This window comes from Zonotrichia albicollis, chromosome 3, assembly GCF_047830755.1.
Source record: "Zonotrichia albicollis isolate bZonAlb1 chromosome 3, bZonAlb1.hap1, whole genome shotgun sequence".
Lineage (NCBI taxonomy): Eukaryota > Metazoa > Chordata > Aves > Passeriformes > Passerellidae > Zonotrichia > Zonotrichia albicollis.
The window spans coordinates 50,830,908-50,857,356 of NC_133821.1; the positions used below are offsets into that span (position 1 = coordinate 50,830,908).

A 26,449-nucleotide genomic window follows, 5' to 3' on the forward strand; every position below is an offset into this window, starting at 1 on the left:
GTATGAAACCCCTGCAATAAGATGACAATGTTCCTCCAAGTTGTGTTTTTCTCCTTGACTTTTTTGGTTACTTTTGGCATGTTTTGGTCCTTTGCACTGCACCTGATGCAATCTCAGTCCGTTTTCTTGTAGTCACTAAATTTTGCAGTGTTTTTTTTTTTTTTCACGGCTTGGCTTTCACTTTGGTGGAGATTTTTTCTTCTATTTTTTTTTTTTTTTTTAGTACCCACTTGTGTCTTCCAAAGCTTGTGAAAATTAATGAAATGAAATTTCCTTTCAGAAAGGGAAATGAAATCTTGTGAAACAGAAAAGAAAGGCTTCCAGACACTCTGGAAAGGAGATATAATCAAATAAAATGCAATTGAAAAAATCCCCAAAAAACCAGAAAATGGCGAGAGTGAGTGACTACAAGAAAGTGGTCTGGGAGGAAATGAGGTACAGTGCAAAGGACCAAAACATGCTAAAAGTAACCTCACAGCTGTTACAAATGTAGGGGGGAAAAAATCCAGGAGGGGTGTAGGATGTCAGCAGTACCTCTCATGTGTTCAGCAGATGTAGGATGGATGGACACCTGTCCTCACAGGCCTGGCCAAGTCTTTAGAGCATTCCTGAACGGTCAGTGGACCCCGTGGTTTAAAACCAGCCTTACCTGCTTCTCCCAGGTAAGTATGTGCTCCCTTGCAGTATTCCTAACTTAGGAAGTTATTTTTCACATATCAGAGTTTTCTTCAGGAAAAATCATAAGCATGGGGGAAAAAGCGCAACATGTAGTTCTGCAGAGAAAGCATCACAATTTACAAAACTTTATTATTTTTGTTTTAAGGAGCAACAAGGAACTTGCTTGTTATTAAACGGGGGCTCTAGAAGCACCTCTTGGTGCTGCTCAGTGTCAGGTGCCCTTGCGAGCAGCAGAGCAGGCGGGTGAGGCCTTTCCCGGAGCCCGCTCTGCCGTCAGGAGCTGGTGGATGGAGCGTGGCCCTGGATCGGGGCCGTTCACCCCTCAGCCCGGACACAGAGCAGCTGCCGCTGCCAGGTGTCGGAGCTGTCCAAGCGCTTCTTGAGCCTTGACCGGTTCGGTGCTGTGACCACTTCCAGGGGACCTGCTCCAGTGCCCAACCACTCTCTGGATGAAAACATTTTCCTAATATCTAACCTAAACCTCAGCTTCGTGCCATTCCTTCGGGTCCTGTCTCCGATCACCAGAAAGAAATCGCTACGTGCCTCTCTGCTTCCCCTCACGAGGAAGTTGTAGACTGTTGAGATGTCTCCTCAGTCTCCTCCAGGCTGAACACACCAAACGGGCTCAGCCGCTCCTCATACGGTTGCTTGGTTTGGAGCGTGGCGGGAGAAAGGGGGGCACACCGGGCGCGTCTGGGGGGCCGCCGGCGGGCGCGGGCGGCCGCGCCGTTCAGCCGTTACCGCCCCCCCGCTTTGAACTTCCCGCCGCCGCCCGCGCTGCCCGTTCGCCGCCGCAGTTTCCAGGTGGCCGCCAGCGGGCGGCGGAAGCGCCGGGTGGCCGCGGCCTCTCCGCGTCCCCTCTCGGGGCAGTGCCGAGGGCGGCCACTGTCCCGCTCCGCTCCGTTCCCTCCGGTCCGCCCTAGGCTTGTGCCTCCGGCGGCGGCGAATCTGCCGGGCCAGTCCCGCCGCTAGCGCGGTTTGGGCGGTTGTCAGGGAGAAGCAAGATGGCGGCCGCGGCGACGGAGGAGGACACGGAGCTGCGGGACCTGCTGGTGCAGACGCTGGAGAGCAGCGGGGTGCTCAATAAGATTAAGGTGGGCCAAGAAGAGCCTCCCGCCGGCGGGGAGCGTTGGCTGGCGCTGTCGGCGCTTCGCGGCCCTGCGCAGTGTGGGAGGACCGGGGCTTGCCGTGTATCGTCCCCTCTCACTCCCGCTTGCAGCCGGTGTTCCCGGCTGGAGCGCTCCCCCGGCGTCGCGGCCTGGTGGTGGTGCCTGCTTTCCCCGTGGTGTTCTCCGGCTGCTCGTGGTGGAGCTGGTGCGAGGGCCCGGGGCCTGAGCGTGGCACGGCGCTGCCCCGCGGCCGCGGGAATTCGGGATCCGCCGGGCGGGCAGGGCGAGCGGAGTGCGGGGAGCCCGGCCCCGGCTGTGCGCGTTCGCTCTCCGCTAGCGAGTGGCCGCAGGAGCTCCCCTGCTGCCGCAGACTGGCTGGAAACGATGGGCAGCAGCGGGGTGCGGGACGGGGTGGGTGAAGTTAATCCCCGCTTCCATAGGGAAAGCCCTTACTGAAAATGTCAAGCGGGGAAATTGTGGAAGTTGTGGGTCGCTATTTAAGCACTTTTTCTTCTTGAGTGTGGGTTACTTCAGTTGTGCCTTGAAGGCTTGCTAAGTTTGGAAACTCTCGGGGGATGCTGCCTGCTCACAGGGAACAAATAGCGCTATGTTAAGAAAATATACGGATGATAGTGGAGTGCACGCTACCGCTGAGTCTGTGGTGTAGCCTGAGCTTATGTCAGAAAGGGTAGAAAAATTGGTTCCGTGGATTCTTGTTCAAATTAAAAGCTTCTAGGAGTAATTATTGTGTATAATAGAGAGCAAGTTTCCTTCAAGGCTGGAGGAGAAATGAAGTGTAGCTTTCAGATAAGGGATGGTGGTGTTTATCCACAGTGCTGTTTTAAGTCTCCAGAGATGGATGGTCATTGCTGATATTTCAATAACAGTTTAGCAAGTGAAGTGGTTTATGGAAGTGAGAGCATCTTTGTTTGTTTACTTTCAAGTTTACTGTGTTTTGAGCTAGTGAGACCTTTCAGCAAAATAATATTCAAAACCACATTGTTCATCCCTTTCAAATGGATAATCCTTATTTAAGTTCTGTAAGAGAATGAAGATTCTAGTTCGAGTAACTGTGTTCTGAGTAGTGAGGCTTTTCTAGTAGATGTCAGATCTTTTCGGCCAGCTGTTAACCACTCACCTACTATTGAACAATGCAAGTATGGTGGTAGTAAAATTGTAATTTAAAAAAGCATGGAAAGGCAATTGAGTCACCTTGAGCTCGTGAACTGAAATTTCTTAATTCCTGTCTTTGTGTAGTGTGCAAAATTTCATGCTATGGTTGCCAGTCCATTGAGCTTTATGTGAATAAATGCGTTATAGTTCACTATTCTGTAATGCTTAGAGTGCGCAGTATCCAATATTGTGCAAGGTTTTGCTGTTATGGCAAATTAGCAAATGACTTAGAAAAATACAAAATGCAGCCTCCTTGCCAGATGATGTCTCTCCTTAATACAAGGTGTTACTGTTTAATGACTGGTATGCTTATGGCTGAGGCTTTTGACTGGAAGAACTCGTGGTTTTTTTCTTAGCTGTAAACCTTAATTGGCTTGTGAGTTTGATGAGTGTTGTTTGGCAGTGTTAATGACTTAGAGATTTTGTTCTTCTATTGGTTGACAAAATCCTGTTGCTGGAAGAATTAAGATTGAACAAGGCTTTTTAAACTGTCATCTTTTAATTGAAATTAGATTATACCATCTGTTAAAAAAAGTTGCAGTCATCCTTTTATTAAAATTAGTTTAACTTGATTTTGTTCAATAGTGCTTATCTATTATGTGTCAGTTTTGGTTTTTTTTGTTATGTGGTAGGACTGCAGATTTAAATGTTATCAAAAATGATGCTTGTTTCATACTTTTGAATGAGAACTGACTGTTTTTCAAGATGGATGAGGCTAGAAAGCTACAATGAAGTATTTGTGATTTATTGAAGTAGCTACATTAAGGAGAAAAATCTGTGGTCAATGTACAGCTGCATTGGTATGAGGCACTGGAAGGGTTAGAATTCAAGGGGAATTATTTCAGTGGATGAAGTGTATCAGGGTGCCACGTTTTGTAACATTATAAGAGTAATTTTTAGAAAGAAGCTTATTGTCATAATTTAATTCTCTAATAAGACGATTTTATAATGGCTTGCAGTTTATTAGTTTATTCTTATTTTGGGATTAATTTCTTGAGTGCACTGGTGTTGATGTAAATTATTTAGCTGAAAAAATGTACTTACAACACTTTAAAAATTTGTTCATAATTTTTATATTTGTCTTAAAGTTTGAGCACTGAAGTAATTAATGAAGTTATATAAAAACTGGAAGTTGTATAAATGCATTTACTGCTTGCAGTTGAGAATTTCCTGTGCTCTCTAAAATGAAATATGTGTGTATATGTTTACACACACACATTAATATATGTGCATAGTACAGATGTGTGCTGTATATGGTTTGTTGATCATTAGAATTAGTCTGATGAATGAAACAGCTTTCAAGTAAATTCTATAAACACACAATGTAACTGTAGATATTTGTATTTCAGTGAAAATTATCGCTGTTTTTGTGTGATAGTGTACAAATAGGGGTGTTCTGTCTTCAAGAGAATGTGATCTTTCTCTTAGGGAGGCTGTCATCATCTGAGCAAGAGGAGCCATTATGCTTCTTGTGTGTTTCTTTGTTATCCTCTTTTGTTTTGGTTTATATATTTTAATCTCTTCCTTTGGAATAATTTAAGTGTATATTACCTGAATTTTGCATCTTCTCTGGAATTTACTGTTGCTGCAGTTATGTGAGGAGGGTTAGCATCACTGATGTCACATGCCTAGTAAAGCTTCCATGTATGATAATGAATAGTGCTTTTAAATGTCTTACAATTATTAACTGTCACGATGAGCATGCTGTGCACTGCAGTGTAACCTCCTGTTTTCTGCATGCTGTGGTGTGTTGTTTGTTTTGGAGCACTTCATACCAGAAAGCCAACCTAATATCTATTTCTTTTTAGTTTCATAAGTCAAGTGAAATAGAACCATTTTTAATTTCAAATAAACTAACTGAAGTTTAACATTTAAATGTCAATTTGGTCCTCATCGTATTCTCAGGGAGGAGTCTAAGTATGACTGGTTCTACTCTTAGTCCAGGACTTGGTTTGTTTATGTCTAGGGGATTTTGTGTGCACCATCAGTCTTTTAAATCACTTAGCCAAGGCTCCAAAGTTTGGCAGGCAGTGGGGGAGAGCATACCCAGCAAGTGCTCAAGGGTATGCTCAAGCCTTACAGATTTTGCAGATGGAGATGAGTGATGGTGGTAGAGATGTTCCTGGTTATGGTTTACACCAGCCTTGGGTTTGTGATGCATGCAGACTGGGAGAGGTGTTTATTCTGGTGCACACAGAGGTTTAGCCTGGGTTGATCACCAGCAGGTAAACAGGTCAGTGTTCTGCCATGTCTCTTTCCAGAGCAGAGCATCTGCTCTCTATCTACCAAGGGGTATGGCAGTTGTTTTGGAGTTAGGAAGTGCAGACACTGAAAGTTGTGCCATACCAAATTTTACAAATCAAGAGATTGTTTATGCTTGGGCTTACATGGGGCTATTCCACAGTGCTGGAGCAGATGGTGCTTGCACATTCCTGTGCTTTAGCTGGAAGGTCTTTGAGAAATCTTATACATTAATAATATCACTTCCCTTAATGACACATTTAGCCACACCATCCTCTGATGGACATCTTGTGAGAGTGCAAGCTTGCAGGAGATTTTGCACCTCCAACTGGCCCACCTTAGCAGATCCCTAAAGCGTCTCCCACATCGGCACTTGCTGAACTTGCCCACCCCTTGTTTCTTAGGGAATACACAACGCTTGCCTGTATGGCTTCAAAAATTGTGTTCAGCTTGCTGAAGTGGGTTGAGAAGAGTGGTAGCATATGCATTTGTTTGACAGGCTGAAATTTATATTATGGTTTCTGCTAATGAGTCTTGGATGAAAAAAGAAGCCCAGAACTTCCTCTGCAAAAGCTGCAGAACTCTGAGGGTTTGTAGAAATGTTGAGAGATGAATGAAGCAGACAGCAGGGCTCTGTTAGCTAGCAGTGTCCTACTCAGCTATGCTATAGGTACAAAGCAGTTTATGAAGCTGAAGTTCTCACTTTTTTACCTAGTATTCCACAGCAGATCAGTGGTGGGAAACCATTGCTCATTCATATGAAGTATTGCCCTAGCAATAGAAAAAATATTGCCTCAGTAACAGAAAATATGGGTAAAGTTTGATAGGAAAAAATCTTTTGATGAGGTCTCTTTGGAAGATGTTGGGATATTGGGATTGAAGGTGGGTTGTGTAGCTGTACAAAAGAGACAGGATGCAAGGAGCAAGCCATAGTTTTTCCTTATTATAAGAAATCATCTTGGCCGCTGAGGTGCCTACGTGCTTTGAGGTGTAGGAATGTGTTTGAAGTTTACAAGTATTTTCCTGCTGGAAAATATTGTCTCAAGTTTTGTCTTAGGAAAATCAGATCTCTTGTTTAAGCCCTGGACAAATCTATTCTAGCACAATCAAAGACAAATACTACAAAAAAAAAACCAAACCCCCAAAAAACCAACTGGAAACTCCATGGACTTGCTAAATATTATACATATTGGAGTCTGCAAGTGGAAGGTGGTTACAGGTAATTACTCAGTCCTGGATGGTCTCTGTCTTATCCTTTCACTTTTCATCCAATATCTGCTATTTGCAAATTAAAAGAATATTTCCAAATTAAAAAGGTGTTTTTTGAGATGCCACCTAAAAAGTGTGTTTGGGGAACTCTGGAGAGAGTGAGAGCTGTTATCCTCTTTTCCAGGGAGCTGCAGATTGAGGGAGCTTCTTTTCATGGACAGTCCTTAGGGTGCATGCAAAAGGGTCTCTATTTGGAATAGGGTAAATTTACCCAGGTTCTAAAGAGGGATACTGTAGCTCAGTGCAGAAAACATGCTTTTTTTCATGGACTTCAATTTCTGATCTGTACAGTAACAATCAGTAAAAAACCAGTGTTGTCTGATGAGCTGTAAATGCCTGGGAGGAAAAGGGGAAATTTAATTTTGTTTCAAAACACTGACCCATCCATTTCTCTTAACACAGACAATATTTGTCATATACAATGATAGCTTTACTTGTTTTAGCCAAGTTCAGTGAGACCAGATTACTGTTTCATTGACATGAGCTCTTGCCTGATAAAACTTCTTAGGGATAGAAGACAATGGGTGTCTTTCACAATATGAGAGAGAAGTCTGTAGGCTTGATGGATGTAGAAGTGATAGACACTTACTCACCAATATCTGTCTCTGTTGACATAATCCTGTTTTATTGAAGACTTAGAATATGGGCGGGGAATTAGAATATCAGGCTTTGGTGTGCTTTACTACTAGACGGTGAACAAAATTCTTCAGAATGTTATTTGGGTTGTGTTGAATACTGCTAGCAGAATGAAGCAGTGTGAAATGATGAAAATGACAAGAGTAGATTGTAACAATGCATGAGACAAGTATTGGGCTTATGCCAAAGGGTACTAGGGCAAAGAGAAATGCAATCTGTTCATAACCAATTAAAAACAAAAGAGGTGTGAGATTAATCCACTTACAGTGTTCATCTGTGTAGTTATAACCTTCATATCTGCTGGTGGGAGCAAATTGCTGTGGCTGTACCCGATGATGTTGATCTCAGTCTCTGGTGTTCAAATTCTCTGACGGGCCTCAGGTCCTGAAAAGCCTATATGACATTGTCCATCCTACTGGTGTAGTATGATTCATCTTGGAGTTGGGTGATTATTCCTTTGGCCTCAGCTTTGTTACTGTTGCTTTTTACTTTCTTCTGCATGAAGTTGAGCATTACTGCTTTAACTTCACACAAATTGTAGTGTGTAGTTCTTTGTCTAAATTTATTGAGGTGATATTTTGAGAGTATTGTGCTATGATTTGACCAATACCCACCACAAAGGAGGAAAATCAGCGTGTTGTAGTAGTAGTGTAAAGTTTCTTGTGGGGGTAGTATGTAAGTAATTAAAAGCCAGTGGATTGGACCTAGATGAGTGGAGCAGACAAACAATCCCAATTAAGCAAAAAAAAGTGACAGTTTGATGTTGTTCCAGAATCTTAAAACAGGACAGACTTTGGATTAGCTGATGTACTGGCAACTATTTTCAGACAATTTAATTCTCCACTCCCATGATCCATACCCTTATGGGGGTTTACCCCTACCCACATGCATTGACTGCTGTGTTTTAGTTTGAACGGTTGTAACAGCCAGTCAGGAATGCTTTGTTATTTTTATTATCCTCTTATGTAAATATATTTGGTTTCTGTGGCCTAAGTGACAAAGAAAGCCTTGCTTTCAGGTTTGTCTTAGTGAGGTAAGACTAAATAAACAAGTTGTTAGCTGTTGATTGCAAAGGTAAATGAAAACTGATTTTGTAAGAGTAATATTTAAGTTAATGGGGTGTGTAAAGGGTCTCACTGATTGACAACTGTACCCCAACACCTGAAAAAAAGGTAAGAATAATAAATTAATTACATATAAGAGGATTTTCTGATTGAAAATCCCAGCAACTGAAAAAATGTGATTGCAGTGTCAATATGACATTGCATATTGTTGTTAGTGTTTTACTCTTCTTTTGGTGGGAAATCCTTTTAGCTTTTTTGCATTATTTTTTGTCTTTCAATAAGGTGTCCAATGAGGAGTTTACTTAACAAAGAAGTGTTTGTTTTTCCCACGAGAGCTGTTTGGGTTTGGATTTTTTGGGTGGGTTGGTTTTTTGTTTGGTGGGGTTTGGGGTTTTTTGCTTTGGGTTTTTTATGGGTGGGCATTTTATTTTGGTTTTATTTTTTTGGTGGGAGGGACCAGTTGCTTCATGTTTAGTTACCTCTTGTAACATATATGAGGAAGTCCAGACATTCTTTGTATTGGTCTTATTCTTAGTTATGTAAAGAAATCTTTCTTTTAAATTCTGGCATTTTTTCTTGCTGTGGTGAAAACTTTAATATGCTGTCTTTTCTAGTTTATTACTGCAGTGTTATCTACTGACTTACTTCAAAATGTCAAGATTAAGAGTTGATTAAAGTGGCAGACTAATTCATCAAATGTATGCTGTCCATTTGACATGTTCATTCAAAGTAGAAGAATTGTAGGGCTTAACAAAAAATTTTAAAAAGTAGGCAAGGTTTAAGTTTCAGTATTCAAAGTAGTCCTTAGAAGAATTCTGATTCTTTATTATAATACATTTAGAATCAGGTAGGCAAACCATTACTACCAGGAATATTTGAATGGCTGTGATCATGTTCTTTTCCTTGAGAAATTCTGGGATTTTGAGTGTAATCTGACAAGAAATCATAGCAATTTGTATATCTTAATGTTTAGTTTTTAACAGGTTATTATGGCCTATTTGTTCATATTTCCCAAGTGAATTGTAAATGAAGAGTAGGTGTTTTGGAGCTGCCTGAAAGAGATGGATGTTTAACTGTCAAAGAAAATAAAAGAAGATAATTTAAGTACTTTGGAATCTTTTTATGTACAAAGAAATAATTTAGGAAGTCTTGTATCAAATTATGCTGGCCCCTGCCTTGTTCTCAGAGTGGAAACTATTATTTCTCTGCCTCAAGTAACATTGCCTGTAATCATAAGTGTTTTAATTGCACTGATATAGAATGCAGTCCATGCCAAGTTGCTTGAGGAGAAACAAATAGCTATAAAGCTACTTGCTAGCTCTTTGCATCCTATTTGCTTAGGAAAAAAGTGCTTGTAGAAATGCTGTTTGTTTTGTTTTTTGTTTGGCAGGCAGAGTTACGAGCAGCTGTGTTTTTGGCTTTAGAAGAACAAGAGAAAGTAGAGGTAAGAGAACCTTAAAAAACAAATCAGAAAGAAAAAGCATCCTTTGTGTAGAATTAAATATAATAGCTTTAATGCTGTCTATTTGTAAACTGTGACAAGATTAAAAGATGTATTTCTGCATATGATGTATGAAGAACTCAAAACAGGACTATCAGGGTGTTTCCTGATGTTTAAAAATAGGAATTATTAAATTTTGAAATTATAATTTTAAGTATCTGTATCTGCTGAGTTTATATGGCTTCTGTCCAGTTGACCAGAATAGCTAAATGTTTTCTCTATCAAATACATATTTTAAAAAAGATATCTACTTGACTGATCAAGATTTTATCAAATCAGAATAATTTCTTTTGGAATTGAAAATATTTTACTGGGGTGTTTTGACAAGTGTATTTCAAAAGCAGTTTAGTCCAGTAAAATGCCAAGTATGCTAATGCTTATGGTATTTCCCATAAGGATGTTGTAGGCTTGCTTCAGGATAATTTGCTTTAATACTTAAGGATGGATTCTTAATAAAGAGATGGACTATGTACTGACACCTCTGCAATACATTAATATTAAGGGAATGAGATACTGATAAATGGTTGCATAAGAATACTGCTGTGGTATACAGACACCAGTTTTGTGACGTCTCCTACTGCTGACTTTGCTTCATTTCCTCTGTCTTTCCAATTTCTAGAATTGGGAGTAGAGTGCTCTATGTCCAGCCTCTCTGCTTCAAAAGGAGAGCAATGTTCTATTCCTATGCTGGTTAGATGGTTGAGCTCTTTCTGAAAAAATGCTTACTGAAACAGACAATATTGGGATGTTAGTAAGGATGGGAAGTAGTTATTCTATGACATGAGATTCCATATTCCAGAAATTTAACATAATATAGCTGAAGATGATGTGGTGGAATAGTAATGTCGAAGAACAGTGCCATCTCTTTATGGGCAGCTTCAGGATATTACAGAGCACCCAGAGAACAACCTCCCACACTACCTGGAGAGTAATAGCAATGGTTCAAGTAACGTGAAGAGAGATTTTCTACAGTACATTTCAGCTCACCATTTCTCAAAAAGCTCAAAAGTATCATGATATTTTAAATTTACACTGCTAATACTGGTGACATATTAATACTCACCACAACTCTGAATTCTCAAATATTAAGCAATATTTCCTTTTTTCAGATAGCACTTTCTTGTGTGTTAGCATTTGCAACTGCAGTGATAAATACCTATAAGTGATCCTTTTCTTACCCAGGATACTCATTCCATCTTAGGAATGGCATTTGGAATTTGTTTTGAAAAATCCCGGAACGATTTTGACAAACCCATACATAGCATATTGATTTATTTCTGTTTAAAAATTGAAGAGGGCAAATCTAACAAGGGAGAAAAAAGCATTTTTCATAATATCTTTGAAAGTGTTTTAATTAATAGATGATTAGTATTGATTTGTGTTCTAATAATTAGCATCGTCCACACTTCGTCTGGAAGATTTGTAAAATTCCAGTTTTTAAAAGGCTGGACTGAATTGCCTTAAACTTTGCACTGTATTAGAGGAGGAACATGGGAAGTTACCTGCTTAGCTTACGTCTTCACTCTTTATTAGATAAATAAAAATCAGTACGCTATTAAGAATTTTGGTGAAATTACTTTAGCTCCAAGAAAAATTTAATTTGCCTCAACAAATTTATTGCTGCATAACTTTTACTTGTAGTTATAGAATTCATACCAAGGTAGATTTTTAAGAAGTGGATTACATGGGCAGGGCATCACTGTGCAGCAGAGTACACCCAAACATTAGTTTGCTGTGGTTTTCAGTTTCTTGCTAGCATGTAGATGATGTTAATTGCTGTTTGGTTTTTGCTTTTTCACAGAACAAAGCACCTCTGGTAAATGAAAGCTTGAAAAGTTTTTTAGGTACAAAGGATGGTAAGTTTTGTTTAGTATATACTTCTGCTAATTAAAATAGGAGACAAAGGATTAAATCTTGGACTCTTATTAATAGTGCAGTCTCCATTACACTAAGTATGCTTTTGTTCCTTTCAGATGTCCTAATTGCTACTTGTTCAGAATAGAATTAAATCTGTAATTTTTAAAGTTAATATTGCTGAAGTTATAATATTAATTAAGGTGATTAAGGCGTTGAAGTTAATATTTCACAATGCCTTGTGGTTGTGCTAACTCAGAGACATTCTAGACCAATAGAAACAGTAACCAGTGAAAACCAAGAGTAGAAGTGCAGGAGTAAATGCTCATATGTGACAAATGTCAAAATTATGTTTTTAAAACAGCTGAATACTTTAAAAAAATGCTGCACATAAATTTTATAAGCAGTCTGTAAAGCTCTTGCAGTATTACTGGCTTAAATGATTTTTATATGATGGCCAATTCAAAATGAGGGAGTTGGTACACAAACTTGTTATGAGGTGGTAGTTTGCTGAATGTCTAAGCTATGTCCATACCGAAGCCATGTGTGTTGGTGTTAAATCTTTGGAATTTGATTTGCTTCTGTCTGGTATATTTTAACTCTTCTTATTTTTTCTTTAGGTCGCTTGGTAGCAGGTCTTGTTGCAGAATTTCTACGTTTTTTCAATCTTGATTTTACTTTAGCTGTTTTTCAGCCTGAATCAAGCACGGTAAGTGTTGATTTGTTTGTTTGTATGCAATGCTCACTTTTGAAGTGCATGGCAATGAATACTGAAGCTATGGCAGATTTATTTAAACCACTTATTTGTTTTTATTAAAAATTATGTTTTTATGTTTTGTCTGTAATAGGTGCCTTACTGTCATGAAAAATTTTTAGGAAAGTGGGCTAATGTGACTATTTCTCTAGCAAAGTCAATGCTAGATAGTAATTTAATTCTGAATTAACAAGATGATAATTCTTGTGGAATTATACAATGGTATATGAATCCTGCATACCCCTGCAACATTTTTTGTCACTAACTTTACTATATCATAATTTTAAGTTAGTATCGTTACATGAAAACTAAAATAATGTCAGTCATCTGCTCTGAAAGAAATTTCAGTGATACAAAGGACTTTGTGCAAATATACTTGACAAAAAGTGATTGAATAGAATAGTTCAGTTGGGAGGGACCTACAATGATTATGTGGCCCAACTAACTGCTTTAAGGCTTTAGTACGGAATTAGATGGTTTTCATAATTTTTGTCGCCTTTTGTGATATAAAGGTTTTAATAGTAATTTTGTGTTTGAGGCAGTTTCATTTCACTGCGGAATTTCTCATTATTTCTGAAGTACTTTTCTTGAAGTTGGTTTAAATAGTTAATATATTAAAAATGCAGTTTTTTCAAATCAATCAATTAGTTGACTTCTGTTTCTCAGAAATTCATGTTTCTTTTTAGGGGCTTTTTCAAAGAAAATCCCATACAACTTTGTTCTTTGCCAAATATTCTTAGCCAAATTAGTTTCTAAGCTATTACTAGAACACATCTGTACAAAGATTCATCTTCATGCTACCAAATAGAAACAAATAAAAACAGCCACACTTTGTGTTGTGTTGCCACCTACTCTTGGGGGCAGTGCTTCATTTGCATTGTAAAGGCGTATTATGCTCTTTGAAACACCTCCTTCTGTTATCCAGTAAATGTGTCCATTTCACTGTTTAGTTCAGGGGGAGCGGTGTTAAATAAGACTTTTTTGTATTACAAAATTTATCTTTTGTTTTCTGGCAATTATTTCGATGTTGTGATTCTTGTTTCTTTTGTTGTCTCCCCAGCTAAATGGCCTTGATGGTCGAGAAAATTTAGCTCGAGATTTGGGAATTATGGAAGCAGAAGGTACTGTGGGTGGCCCCCTGTTGTTGGAGGTTGTTAGGAAGTGTCAGCAGAAGAAGACTTCAGGTGGTGGAGAAGTAAGTAATACTAAATTGAAATTTCTTTCTTATAGTTATTTTTTTTTAATGATGAAAAAGAAATTGAAATTATGAACACTTGGCTGTTATACTATTATACTGTTTCAGGTCTTTATTATATTATGCCTTCAGCTTAATCAGATGGACAAGAGATAAACTTTATGACTATTACTTTTAATACCACCCAACGGCTCTTTGTTAATATTCTACTACAACATAGTGGCACAGAGTGAATCTAGATAAATGACACAAAACTCTGTGTCACTTATTTTCTCATTTCTGATGTGGTTTGATAACACTTATCTATACCTGTTTTCCTTGGCATACTTATAATTTTAATAGGACCTGAAAAACCTTGAATGAATTTTGTCAGAAGCTTTAAAGCTCTACTGAAAACTTACGTACTTAAAATTAAATATATCGGAATATTGAACTATTTGAAGGCAATGACAGTAGTATTTGAATGGAATAGATAATAAATATGTTGATTAAGTGAATTAAACCCAACCAATAGCATTTGATTGTGACTTAAAAAAAAGTTCTGTACACCCAGGATGCACCCAGGGTCCCAAAGAAAGCTTAAATTCAGGGATAGTTGTCATAGACTTCTTAACATAGCAATTTTCTGTCACATGAAAGCAGGATTTCCTTGAACCCTTGTATTTCCTTGTGTTTGATTTGTCTGGGAATGCCCTAGGAAAGCCAAGACCCTTGTGCGTGCCATTCTGTCTGTGTCCTGCTATGGGGACTCCACTGAGCAGTCCATTGTATTGGAGGGTGTTTGAATGGCTTGCTGAGGTACATGTGCCAGCAGTGTATTGGAGTCAAATCCCATAGTGCAATTTAGAAGGGAGAGTCCCTCCTGGATCTCCTAACTCTGTGATTTCCATACTGTGTGTGACTATAACTTCCCAATCTTCTCTTGTACTACCCTTAGCTCTCTTCCCAGTGTCAAGGTTTGCATACTGTCCAAGTGAGGGTGTTTCTTGTTGGATGCAGTTATCATAGGATCAGAGAATCATTGAGATTGAAAGATCGTCCAGTTCAAGTACCAGCATATCACCATCACTGTAACCCCTGGCCCTCAGAACCCTGCACCAGATCCAGATGCCTCTTGAACACTTCCAAGGATGGTGACTCCACCACCCCTCTGGGTAACCTGTTCCAGTGCCTGACCACTGTAACTGTGGAACATTTTTTTCTAACATATAATCTGATTCCCCCTTGTCTGATCTTAAGGCCGTTTCCTCTAGACCTCTCACTGCAGGCACAGTTAGAGAGTCTGGTCCCCACCTCACTACATCCCCCCTGAGCCTCCTCTTGTTTAGACCAGCTGCCTCAACTGTTCCTTTCAGGTCATGCTTTCTAGATTCTTCATGAGTCTTATTGCCCTTCTTTGGACATGTTCCAGCACCTCCATATCTTTTCTAATGGGAGGGGCCCAAAACTGATGCAGTAGTTGAGATGCAACCTCAGCAGTTCCAGTTATTACAAAATTAAATATAAGTTTTAGTAAGTGCTTATTTGAAACTTCTTAGGTGGCACCAGTTCTAAGTGACAGCCAGTGCCCCACATCAAAATCATCTGATGGACAGTCAAGTGCACACTCTATACCAAATAAGGTAAGACTATACATAATAAAAAGCTTTGTAACATATGTGAGATGAGTATAAGAGAGAACTCCTATGAAACTGCAGATATGACAGCATATGACTCCAATGAAACTGCAGCGTTCACTTAAATGATCTGCAGTTTGAATATATTTATTCCACTCAGCAAAACTTTCAGCTATGATTCCAAGCAAAGATGAACTTTTGTGCTTATACTTTCCTGGCATGACATAGTACAGGCCCCAGAACAGAAAAGTAGCTGTAACTTCCCTTTTATTGTAGCCAGGCTATCATCAAGCTCTTAATTTTCAAAACCAATTCAGTTCCTCTGGATAAGAAATCAAAATATTTTTATTACTCCCACTTGTGGGTTTAAGTACTTTTTCCTGCCCTAGAAAAACTGAGCTACTGCCAGGGATTGAATGTGATTCTGTGACTGAGATAAAGTAGCCTTGGTATGAAGAAGTCCTACCCAAGGTGATTTTAACTTTCATGGCCTTGAAAATTTGGCTTCAGCCTTCTGAACAAAAAGTTAATGACTGATAAAAAATACTTCAGGCAGTACAACCTGCATACATATTGGCTATCTGGATTAAATAATACTTTTTGTTTTATTTCAAAACTGTGCTGCTCTTCGTTTGTAGAAAGGAAGCTAATGTAATAAATCTTCTACTGGCTTTATTTTAATAGGTCTAGGAGAAAATAAAAGTAGCAGTACTCCTTGCTAGGTAATAATATAAAAACATTTTTCTTTCTCAGCACCTTGATTATCTAGGTAAATTAGAATATTGTTGTTTGGGCCACAAAGCCATGCAAAGTTACACTTGAGTTGTATGACTTGATGTGAAAGGTTGCATGTAGAATTGTCCTTATGTTCTAGGCTTTAGGACCGAGCCATGAACATGAGAAGAAAACTGAAAATTATGTACTTTTAAAGTCTCATTTTTGTCATTTTTGGTTTTAGTATTTGAGAGAATGTGTCAGTAAATCCAGTTTTCTTATGCTAATTACTTTAAAACCTGATACGATATTGCAAAGATTACCATTTAATATGAAATTTAGAGTAATTTTCATGGGTTTAAGTTAATTTGTTTTGAAGACAGTGGCTATAAATAAGAACCTTTGTTTGTAGAGATGTTGCAAAATAACATGAATAAAGCATAAGAATTTGTCTGTCTGTAATTTCTTTATTTGATAACCAAGATATGTTAAAATTGCTTTTATAATAGAAGTGATGTAGATAGCATAGGAATGCCCAGGGTGGAACAAAAGATTTTAATGGCAGCAGCACTAAAAGAAACTTCGTAAAGTTATAAAACAGTGTTTTTCTGGTTCTTGATGATACTAATTAACTTCCTCACACTTTCAGGAATTTGAGGTAATATTTTAAGAAGTGATGCTTGGTGTATTTTATGTGTTGTGCATTTATGTATACACTACAGTATTAGTATTACATGACCTGAATACTCACTCCTGTATTTATCTTTCAAGGCTGCTGAAAACACTCAGAGTGACACAAGTATCTCATCAGGGGAAGCAAGCAAAAAAAGTATTCATTTTTTGCCTAATGAAACAAAACTAGATCCTCAACTAGAAAACAAAGACTTGAATACCAAAGAAAAAAGTGATCCAGTTGTGGATGAAGATGATGTAGAGGGAGATTCTTTCTTTGATGACCCTGTACCCAAACCAGAAAAAACTTTCAGCTGGTAGGTAAAGTGGATGTTCTTCTTAATACATAGTTTATTTTGTCCTCTGTATGCTTGCAGACCTTTGAGAGCTGTTAGTTATTTGATTGTTTATTTTGTAAGTGTTCAGATCTGGAACATTGTTTCCAAAATATTCATATCTCAGATTTTGTTCTATTCCATGATTCTCTTCTATTCTATGCATAGTGTCCTCTGGTATCTCTTGGAGGTAGTATGAGTGGAAAAACCTGTATTAATTTATGGTGCATCAGCTAGGGTTTCCAATGTCCCTAGCCTGTTTCTTTGGTGGAATGAACATGTAAGATGCACAGACATCAGTGTTTCTTCTTGCAACGGACCTGCAGTGGTGATCTTCACTAAAGGAAGTGGACAATTATTGGAATATGAATCCCAGTATTACCAGTTAGATTGTGCCTGGGCCAGTCTGACCCTCGCTGCTGGGCCAAAGGCGGCAGCTGTGGTGTATCACTCCAGAGACACCTTTAGCTTGCTGGTGGTTGCAGCTGGGCAGCTGAACAAGTCCAGGCTTGTTAGGAACTCCATTTACCTCAGGAGGAAAGCTTCAGGCGATGGTGAAGAGAAAAAGGAGATGGATTCTGCCGGAGGGTTATATCCAGAGCTTTATTCCATGGTTACAGAGGTCTGAATCTTGGGAACACCTCCAACAGAATCCCGAGCACATGGTCTGATTCACCTTTTAAGCTCAGGGACAGGGGGAGGGGAGGGGACAAGTGAGCCACCAACCAGGTGGGAGGGGTGGGGTCTCAGGAGAGGATGGCACCTAGACAGACCAATGACCTCTGGGCCTGAGGGGCATCCTTTGAACTTGACCAACCACACGACACCTTGCTGGAATGTTAAAACTGATTGACAGCCCAGCAGGGGGCGAGGGGGGAGAAGGGTTTTGGCACACCTGGGTAAGGGACCTGGAAGTTTAAAACGCACTGCAACAGACAATGACAGGGACAGTGCATTAAATATTGATACAGCTTTGTAAGGAATACAAAAACCATTCTAAACAGGCTCCGCAGGCTGTAATAATAAGGCAAGTTTCCTTAGAGCGGAGGATTTTCTCTTTGCATTGCAAGACTTCTTGTGTTTTCAGTGAAGTGTTGTTACTTCTGCGTGTGCCAGTTTTGCAGATGCATGAGAAGGATGTTTTTATCATTCATCTGTGGAGTCTAATGACTGAGAAATGCCATTTGAAACAAGAACTAGTGACTGAACTATACAGCATCCTTGTTATAAAACTGAAAAATTTATCTTTGTGTTATCAGGTTCAGTTATCTTGAAGCTTAGCTTAGATAGCACTGTATTGAGCAGTGCTGCAGGATCATTCCATGGTGTTCTTTTGCTGTGCTTAAGTAATCAGAGAATTGCTCCAGCTTAGCAGACATTAGGAAGAGGTTGCAGGATCATTTGTAAGTCAGTTTGGCAGGTGACTTTTCCCCCGCTATGCTGATAGTGGGCAGAGCAGCATAAGCTTTTTTATATTACTGTTATGGAGATGCTTAGTCTTAGAATAGGATTCTTCTGGTAGAGCACAAAGTAATCATGCCAGGTAAACCAGGTTTCCCTCTAGTAAATTAATGGACTCTTTGTGAAACGTAATTTATAATACAGTTTTTGTTGGATGTTTTTTGTTGAAGTAGACTTTCTTCCTCAAAGAGCAGTGACTGTACTCTGGAAAATATTGTGTCACAACTAACCCTACTACAATATTTATTTTCCAATTGTTAATACCAAGATTAAAACTGCATCTGAATGCATTTACTCCTCCTTACTTGAGAGCTTGTTTAGCTAGACTTGAGCCAAAGTTAACATTGTAGGAGGTAGTCTAAATGATTAGTTGGGTAAATTAGAAAAGTCTGTAAAAACTTTTGTGCAATAATAATATTTACTAATTTCTTATTTTTTGAGCATTTTCATATGACAGCAAGAAAATGAGTAAACTAAATTCCTTTTAAAAAAGACAATCAAAAGACAAGACTAATTATTTAGTAAAGTAAGGATTTTTTTTTTCCTGGTGGAGAAACTCCCTACAGAAAAAATTGCTTCCAGATTACGTGTCTGTCTGTAGTAGAGTTACAGTCCACAAGTGGTATTTTGTAGCGCACAATGTGATGCAGCTATTCTAGTAACATCCCATAATAAGGTATGCTGAATGTGTTAACAACAAATGAGCTGGAATTTGTAGCTGAGCTGTGTGTGCTGAATTGCTTATTTTTACCTTCCTGACAACTCTTCTAGAGGGCAAAAAAACCCCCCATATTCTTCACATAGTATCCCCTATGTGGTATTTTGTGCTGCTGTGCTGGAGTCCCAAGGGGTAGATAAGTAGGACAGCTGCCAGCGTTGCTTTCTTTGCAAAAAGGTAATTTCTGTATGGAAATCCTGCCCTTTCTTTTAAGATGGGTTCAGAGCAAGCAGTTGCTAATGACAGTGTGGGAGATGATCCAGGCACTCATTATCTCTAGGTCTCTGACCCATTGTTCAAAATTTTGAAACACTTTAGTGGTGTTACACATGATATTTTGGTGATCTAGATATAATGAATGTTTAAATTATGCCCATTATTAATAGGAATGGAGTCAAAATAGCAAAAAATTCTGGCAATACGAAATGTGAAAATCTTGTTCTCTTTTAATTTGTGTTTATTCATCCTTTATTTGCAAGTTCAAATCCTTTTGAACTAGGTAGTACCAAATGAACTTTAACATATATCTTCCTATAACAAAGAGGTTTTCATTCTGTGAACTAACTGCTCTTAGATTTAATAGCTTCATCAGATGTAATCTCTTTAAGATGTAAAACAAGCTGAAGTACTGATTTATGTCTGAATATTTTTTCTTTTGGCTGCATTTACATGTGGGGATGATAAAAGGCCCCTAGACATAAATAGTGATGCTGATGAAGGTGCTTTGTCTGTGGGAGAAGACAGACGGAAGTCTTTGCATGGGTGAGAAAGTGGCTTTCTCAGTCAGTGTTGTGGTTGACACTTGTGCCAGTGAACTGCTACTGCTTTTAAGGTTGCAGAGTGAATAGGCCTTTTTCCTTGCTCTTTTTTGCCGTAGTATTGCTATTTTAGTTTTTTGACAATTTAATAACAGAAATGATGCATATTTTACAGCTCTTACTGGGAGTGGAGTACTTATTTCTTTGGTTTTTACAGGAAAACTGAGGCTAAAGCAGGAGGTCTAGCATCCCTTTCTGATGCACCAGCTCTAAAAAGTGGCTTAAGCTCCCTGACTGGTGCACCTTTGCTAAAGGATTCTGATAGTAAGTTTTCATATCTTTGTGTTTTGATGATTGTAGAAGTTATTTCTGTAATGGAAGAATGATAGAGTATGTGGCCCCCTTCTGGTTGTAATGTGCTTTACAGTAGTGCTTTCTTAGTGATAGCATACTGATTTGGATATGTTGTGGTACCACTGGGGCATTTTATGCTTCGGAACATGAAATACTTACCTACATCCCTTTTTTGTCTGTATATAAAGGAGTATATAATTCTACTGCTCAGTTTTAAACTGAAATTGGCTTATTCCTTTGTATTATCTTAAATTATTTGTAACAGTTCTTTAGAGGTGTTTGCTTTCATGTTGTAAATCCCTGCGTAGTGGGAGATTATTCCTGTTTACTCCTCAAGTTTTTAAATGTTATCAGAGTTCAGCTGTGAAAACATAATATGATATTGCTGTACTATACTATAAAAGTACACAAGGTTGATAGAAAAGAACAGGTGTTATAAATTGTAAGTTTGTATGTGTAAGTTGGATCTTACTGATGAGTGACAAGTCCAGTTTCTGATATAAATGCTTTTGTTTACAGATTTGGATAGAAACTCTGTTTTAAAAGACCTGCGGTTGGTGAATGCGAAACTGGGATCACTAGAATTAGGCAAGTAACTGCTAAACATGATGAAGCTCTGATATTTCTGGTTGGCCATAACTGATAAATTCTGGCCCAGCTTCTTAAAGGAATCTGAGAATCTCAAATGCACATATTGAGCTAAAATCTTCAGTTTTACTCACATTATTCTATTTAACATAGATTGTGAAGCTTAATATAGTTAAAAGCAAGATGTGATCTAAAGAAATCCAAAAAAGTGAAATCTGGTATCATGTGGGTTAATATTTTACACATGGAGCAAAAATTTCATTCATTCTGTGCATGCATTTACTAATACCGAGTGATGAATTTTGTTGTTGAGATTTCTATGAAAAAAGCAGGTTTATATTTTTGGTAAAAGGTAGCCTGGTAGGTATTATTGCTTTTTAGTGGCCCTCCACACCTTTGAAAGTTGCCTTTCTTTTGGTGCAATATGAAGAAGGTGTGATGGAAGAATTCTCTCAAAATAGAGCTGTCAAGTATTTAAGTTTTGTATTCAGCAATGCAGCTAACTTCCTGAAAATGAATGTTCAGTTTTGAAACAGTTTATGTTAATAATATTGAGATTAAATAATGGCAAACATAACTCTTCCTAATCAGTGTAAGTAATTTAATCTCCTCCCACTTTTGCTGGTCATCAAACCATGTATTTTGGTGCAGGAATAGATTGGGGGGTTTTGTGTTTCCTGAAGAGAACTTGTTTGATTAATAGCTTTTAAATCTTATTTAGGAAATGGAGATGATGATGAATATGCTGATGATTTCAACAGGTAAGAGAAGGATCATACCTCAGTAGGGTAGTACTTTATGCAGTATAAACGTATCCGCTAGCATATTTGAATTATTTCATAATATGGCAGACAGTCACTATCACTGGGTATTTCTGAACTCCTTTAAACTTCAGCTTGCTATTTTAATAGATTTAGTTACCAGCTAAAAAAACAACCAAACTATATATTTTTTTATATAGGGATAATGAGTTCCTTAAAAACCTACTGCTAACTTCAGCATGATACTATGTTGGGTTTTTTCTGGAAGAGGTTTGGTGTTTTTCCAGAACCGTGCACTTAATAATGTTTTAGCAATTAATGGAGTTAGTCAATAATTATGTTGTTTGCTGAGATATTAAATTGTAAAATAAGGCATCATGAGTAGTTGGTAACAAATATTTAATAACCTCATGCTTATGATGTGAAGGTATTGGTGTTGTAAATTGCACAATCGAGGCCTAAATATTTCTTACTATTTATTATTGCTTTGTTTAGGTAGAAAGCCTTTAGTTGTTATGAAGTTTTAAGTAACTTCACATCTGACTTGCTAGAAGTGCAGCTCCAGTCAAATGCCAGGTATAAAGTAAATATCATACCTGGATGTTTAATAGGGAAGTCTTATTTCTGTGCTTATGGTTTGCTTTCTCTTTAGTACGAGTCATCGCTCAGAAAAAAGTGACATCAGTATTGGTGAAGAAATAGATGAACTTTCTGTGGGAACAGAAGAGTCAAATGCCAGTGATAAAGTATGATTATTTTTGAATTGTTGATTTTTATATTCGCCTGATCTTTTCTTGACTTTGTTTCCAACCTTCTATGTTGTGAAGTAATATGCTATTATCCTTAGTTCCTAGGTTGTATGTTAAGGTCCATTATTAGTTACATTCTGGTTTTTACACCTAGTATCCTTACTAAGTTAGATGCTATATTGATTAACAAAATCCCAACAAAAACCCTGCAACAGTTGTTCATTAGCACAGCTCACTGGGCCTTTCTAGGTGTGTAAAATGTATTTCAAGCTGGCTCAGTGCCCAACATACCAAGGTTTATCCCAGTATCTCCAGATCTGAGTACCTGCTAAAAGATTGTGTAATCTCACTGAAAGAGCTTGAGGCTAAAAGATATATGAAAGCTTATGAAGGAATACATGACATAATACTTACTGTTTTTGTGATTTTTGAGATTGCAATTTTATTTATTTTCTAGCTCGAAAGCATCACACAAGACCTTACCATTTCTCAGTTAAGCGACGTTGCAGATTACCTAGAAGACGTGGCATAGAATTGGACAGCAAAAATCTTTCATTGTGCTGGACTAGAAGACTGCTGTGGACTATTAATTTCAGACAATCACCTTTTGCTGGAATGTCCACTCCCTATTTGTGCCTTGTGTTTCAAAAATACTATAGGTGAAGAAGGTTTTTAAATATTCTGAACAAGAACTACATGAAATGTGTTCCCATTTGAGTCTGATATCAGAATTACTTTCTTCATTTGATTCAGCCAAACCTTTCACAGAAGGAGGTGGATTTTCCAAGCAGAATGTCCATTGCTGGCAGTGGACATAATAAAAACCAACTGGTAAGAGAACATCAAGAAAGAGGCATGTGGCTTTATAGTGAACTTGCACTGTTGTTTTAACAGTCAGATTTTTTTTTTAAAGATAACCAAAGCAAGAACCTTCAAAGGTAGTGGTTCAACTCACACTTCTTTTAACACAACCTTGTCAAGTCAGCATGTAGTCCGTATTTATGGTAACTCTAGCCACAATACCTGATTACTCCAGACTTACTTGAAACTGTTCTTTTACAGACTCCTCTGAAAGTTGGACTTTATCTTTTTTAAAGGCATATTAAGTTGAGAGTACCTAAACTCTTTAACCTAAATTTAGCTACATTTAGGAGCTAAATTTAGCACTAGTCTTAACCCAGAATATTCTTGTTTAAATATGTTTGTCAGACTATTGATGTTAAGACCTAAGCTGTTTTTATATATGATAATTTCATCAATGTTATTTGTTGTTAAATCACGAAAAGTAATTTTGTAAGGATTCACAAATCAGTAACTAAATCTTATGGGGTAAGTTTTTAACAGTGTGTAATACTTAGTGGAGCTTTTATTTTTGAGGGTTCTTCATGTGCTATAAGATCATTTTCATTCTTGAAAAATATTTTAAGTAAAAATGAGCGCCAAAAAGAGAAACTACTAAACTTCTGGTTTTCAGATTCTGACTGCTGTACAAAGTTTAATGCAAATATTTAAAAATACCATACTGAAAACATTATGGACACTAAGTTCTAGCTAAGAGCGAATTCTTGTATTTTCACAATGCTCTTGCAGAACAGGGTCAGTCCTGGCAAGGTTGACAGTTCTTCAATGATACTGTTACAAGTGGCACTGCTATAATGTGTAGGTCATGGACATTTGTAATATTGAAACAAGACTTCAAAATGTGCACTTTTTGAACATTGTGAACACACCTGGAAAATAGACATGTAAGTGAATAGAAATAATTTTATTTTTAACTTAGTTTTCTTTTTTTGAAGATTTGTAAATTTATTTTTCAGAAACACTTGGCCTGTCATGAGTAGTAACCACAGTGGAAGTAACATGCTAAACTAAAGCCATTGGTTAAGCATTTAAAGCTGCTACTATCACTAGAAGCTGACTTAAATGTTTTTTTGCACTGGGCCAGCAGGCCTGGAGCAGTGCTATGAAGTTAGGCTTGTACATTACATAAATGATTTGAGAGGAGACAGCAAAAGTGTGCCTTTTATTTATGTGCACCCCAAAAATAGCCAGCAAAAAAGCATTGGAGTATTTAGTCATGGTGTTGATTTGTAACTTTGTGCCATATTGTAGCAGCTGAGCGCAGAGGAGAATTTTTTTCACCCCAGGAAGTCAATGTGCCATAACTTCAGATAGGAACAATACTGTAACATATGATATAGCCTATGTAAAAAATTCATTTAAGGTTAGGGGAACCTGTGCCTCGAGATAATGTAAATGGAGAAGTTTGGATTAGACTTTTTTCCTTTATTTTTTCCTTTCTTTTTTCTTAAGAAGAGTATCAGCATGTCTGAAGGAAATAAAATTTCACATGAACAGTTGCTTTTGGCATTCATTTTTAAGGTGTATGGAATAATGCAGAGGCAGTGTTGTTTGCTTTCTTACATGCCTTGTGAAAACATGATGTTCCATTACCTGTTAGCTGTAGGATATGTGGCAATTTATCATACCAAAAGAAACCAAAACTTTATTAAAATACTTCTAGTTGCATTTGAAGATGTGGCCTTTTCATTAACTAATTAGATATTTTAAGTGTTAACATGACTTGTGTTAACAGCCAAGTATTGTTCTCTTACCTTAGGGAGTTAATTGGAGACCTTGCACTTTGGCTCTAATTGAAGGAAATACCAAAAAGTGGTATGTCTCCATGCTGTTCCTCCTGTGAACTTTTACTGAATTGTGTATAATAAATCAAATTGTAAAATAAAGCTATTGTGCTGGCTAAATTGTGTTTTGAGACTCGTTGATCCAGAAGTCTTAACATTTAGATAAATTAAGGAAGCTCTATGAGATTTGAGGGGGTTTTATGAAAAATGCTCTTTTTATAGTCCAGTCTGCATTTGAGAATCCTTTTAAGCCCAAAGGATCTTGCAATTCCTGATGGTGAATCTGGTTAAGACTTCACAGAATTACATTAGTGGTATCAGCCCAGGTTGTCAGGTGGTTTATGATTCAACAAAGGAAAGAAACCCAACAATCTTGATTGGGAAGATCTTCTCATTTACCATTGTTAGAGGTATTTAAACATAAGTGACAAGTTAAGCTCCCTTGAATGCTTGTTTCACAGTGTATTTCAAACCATATTGTTCAGTGTTTCACATAGGCTTCTCCCAGATGTAATTGGGTACCCCACCTCAGATGTTAGAATTGACAACCAGAGCCCTGTCATAAAAAAAAAGATGGGAACATTTCTGTGAGCAGAGAAGCAAGTGTTGGAAAGGGACACTGATGACTGCTCTGTGCAGTTCTGCATCAACTAGGTCTGGTTATAAATACTCTGTTTTGTTAAATGCTCTCCGTAATTTTTTTAACAAATTCTGTGGTTTTTCAGAAGTAAAACCTAGACTATGACTGACAGTTTCCTAGCATTAACATGGCTCTTGTAATAAGGATGAATTATAAAAATAATACCTGTCTCTTTTTTTTTTAGGTGAAATTGCTGCATTCCACCTCTTTTTAAGTTAAGTGGGAAACCACAGCCCATCTTATAAAATCTTTCCTTGTAAGTGATTTCCCCAGATATAATAAAATTGCTATCAGCTTTAGACTGTTTTGATAACGTATAGACACTACACCTAGCTCTTGAGACAACTGAAACACATGATTTAGGTGATCCTGGTAAAGATAGGGTTTACTACTTAGTTTTCATTTTAGTATAGTCATTTTCACTGATGAAATGCTGTTGACAAAGACCAGCCTTCTCCTCAGGGAAAAAAATTCATCCATAGCTAGGACATTGTGGCGTCACAGATGCATGTCTTTTGGCAGGCCCTTTGGTTTGATATTTTCCTTGAAAGGCAGAGCCAAAAGAAATTGAACTGAATTTCAAGAGGTGCAGTTTTGGTGGATTGGTAAGGGATCTCATTCATACTGAAGCTAAATCTTCTAAGGCTAGGTGCCAGAATCTCCCAAAGCATTTCTGTAGCCAAATTGTGGACAGGTAGGCTGGATAAAAAGCAGCTTTGCAGAAAAGGGCCTGGGGGCATCTGTAAAGAGTGAAAGCCTGGAAGTGTGGGTCAGTGTGCAGGCTGAGGGAAGTGGTTACTTCCCCTTCCTTGTGAGACCAGTACCTGGAGTGCTGTGCTCAGCTTGGCTCCCCTAGGGTGAGAGTTCTACCAATGGATTCATTTTTTTTTTTTTTGGAACAGGAGCTTAGAGGGTGGTGGTGGGGCTGGGGTGTGGGATCCATGAAGAGCTGAGATTGTTCTGC

The 26,449-nt window shown here is 38.1% G+C and overlaps 1 protein-coding gene across 1 annotated transcript; it reads left to right on the forward strand.

Moving 5' to 3' along the window:
- The first annotated feature begins 1,460 nt into the window (after positions 1-1,460).
- CEP43 (centrosomal protein 43) lies at positions 1,461-24,560 on the forward strand. Its single transcript, XM_005486472.4, has 12 exons — positions 1,461-1,772; positions 9,561-9,614; positions 11,473-11,527; positions 12,146-12,234; positions 13,340-13,474; positions 15,013-15,096; positions 16,576-16,793; positions 19,966-20,072; positions 20,622-20,690; positions 21,412-21,451; positions 22,104-22,197; positions 22,658-24,560. Exons 1-12 carry the CDS (start codon positions 1,683-1,685, stop codon positions 22,730-22,732), a joined length of 1,110 nt encoding a protein of 369 aa, XP_005486529.1. The 5' UTR covers positions 1,461-1,682; the 3' UTR covers positions 22,733-24,560.
- The last annotated feature ends 1,889 nt before the right edge of the window (positions 24,561-26,449 follow it).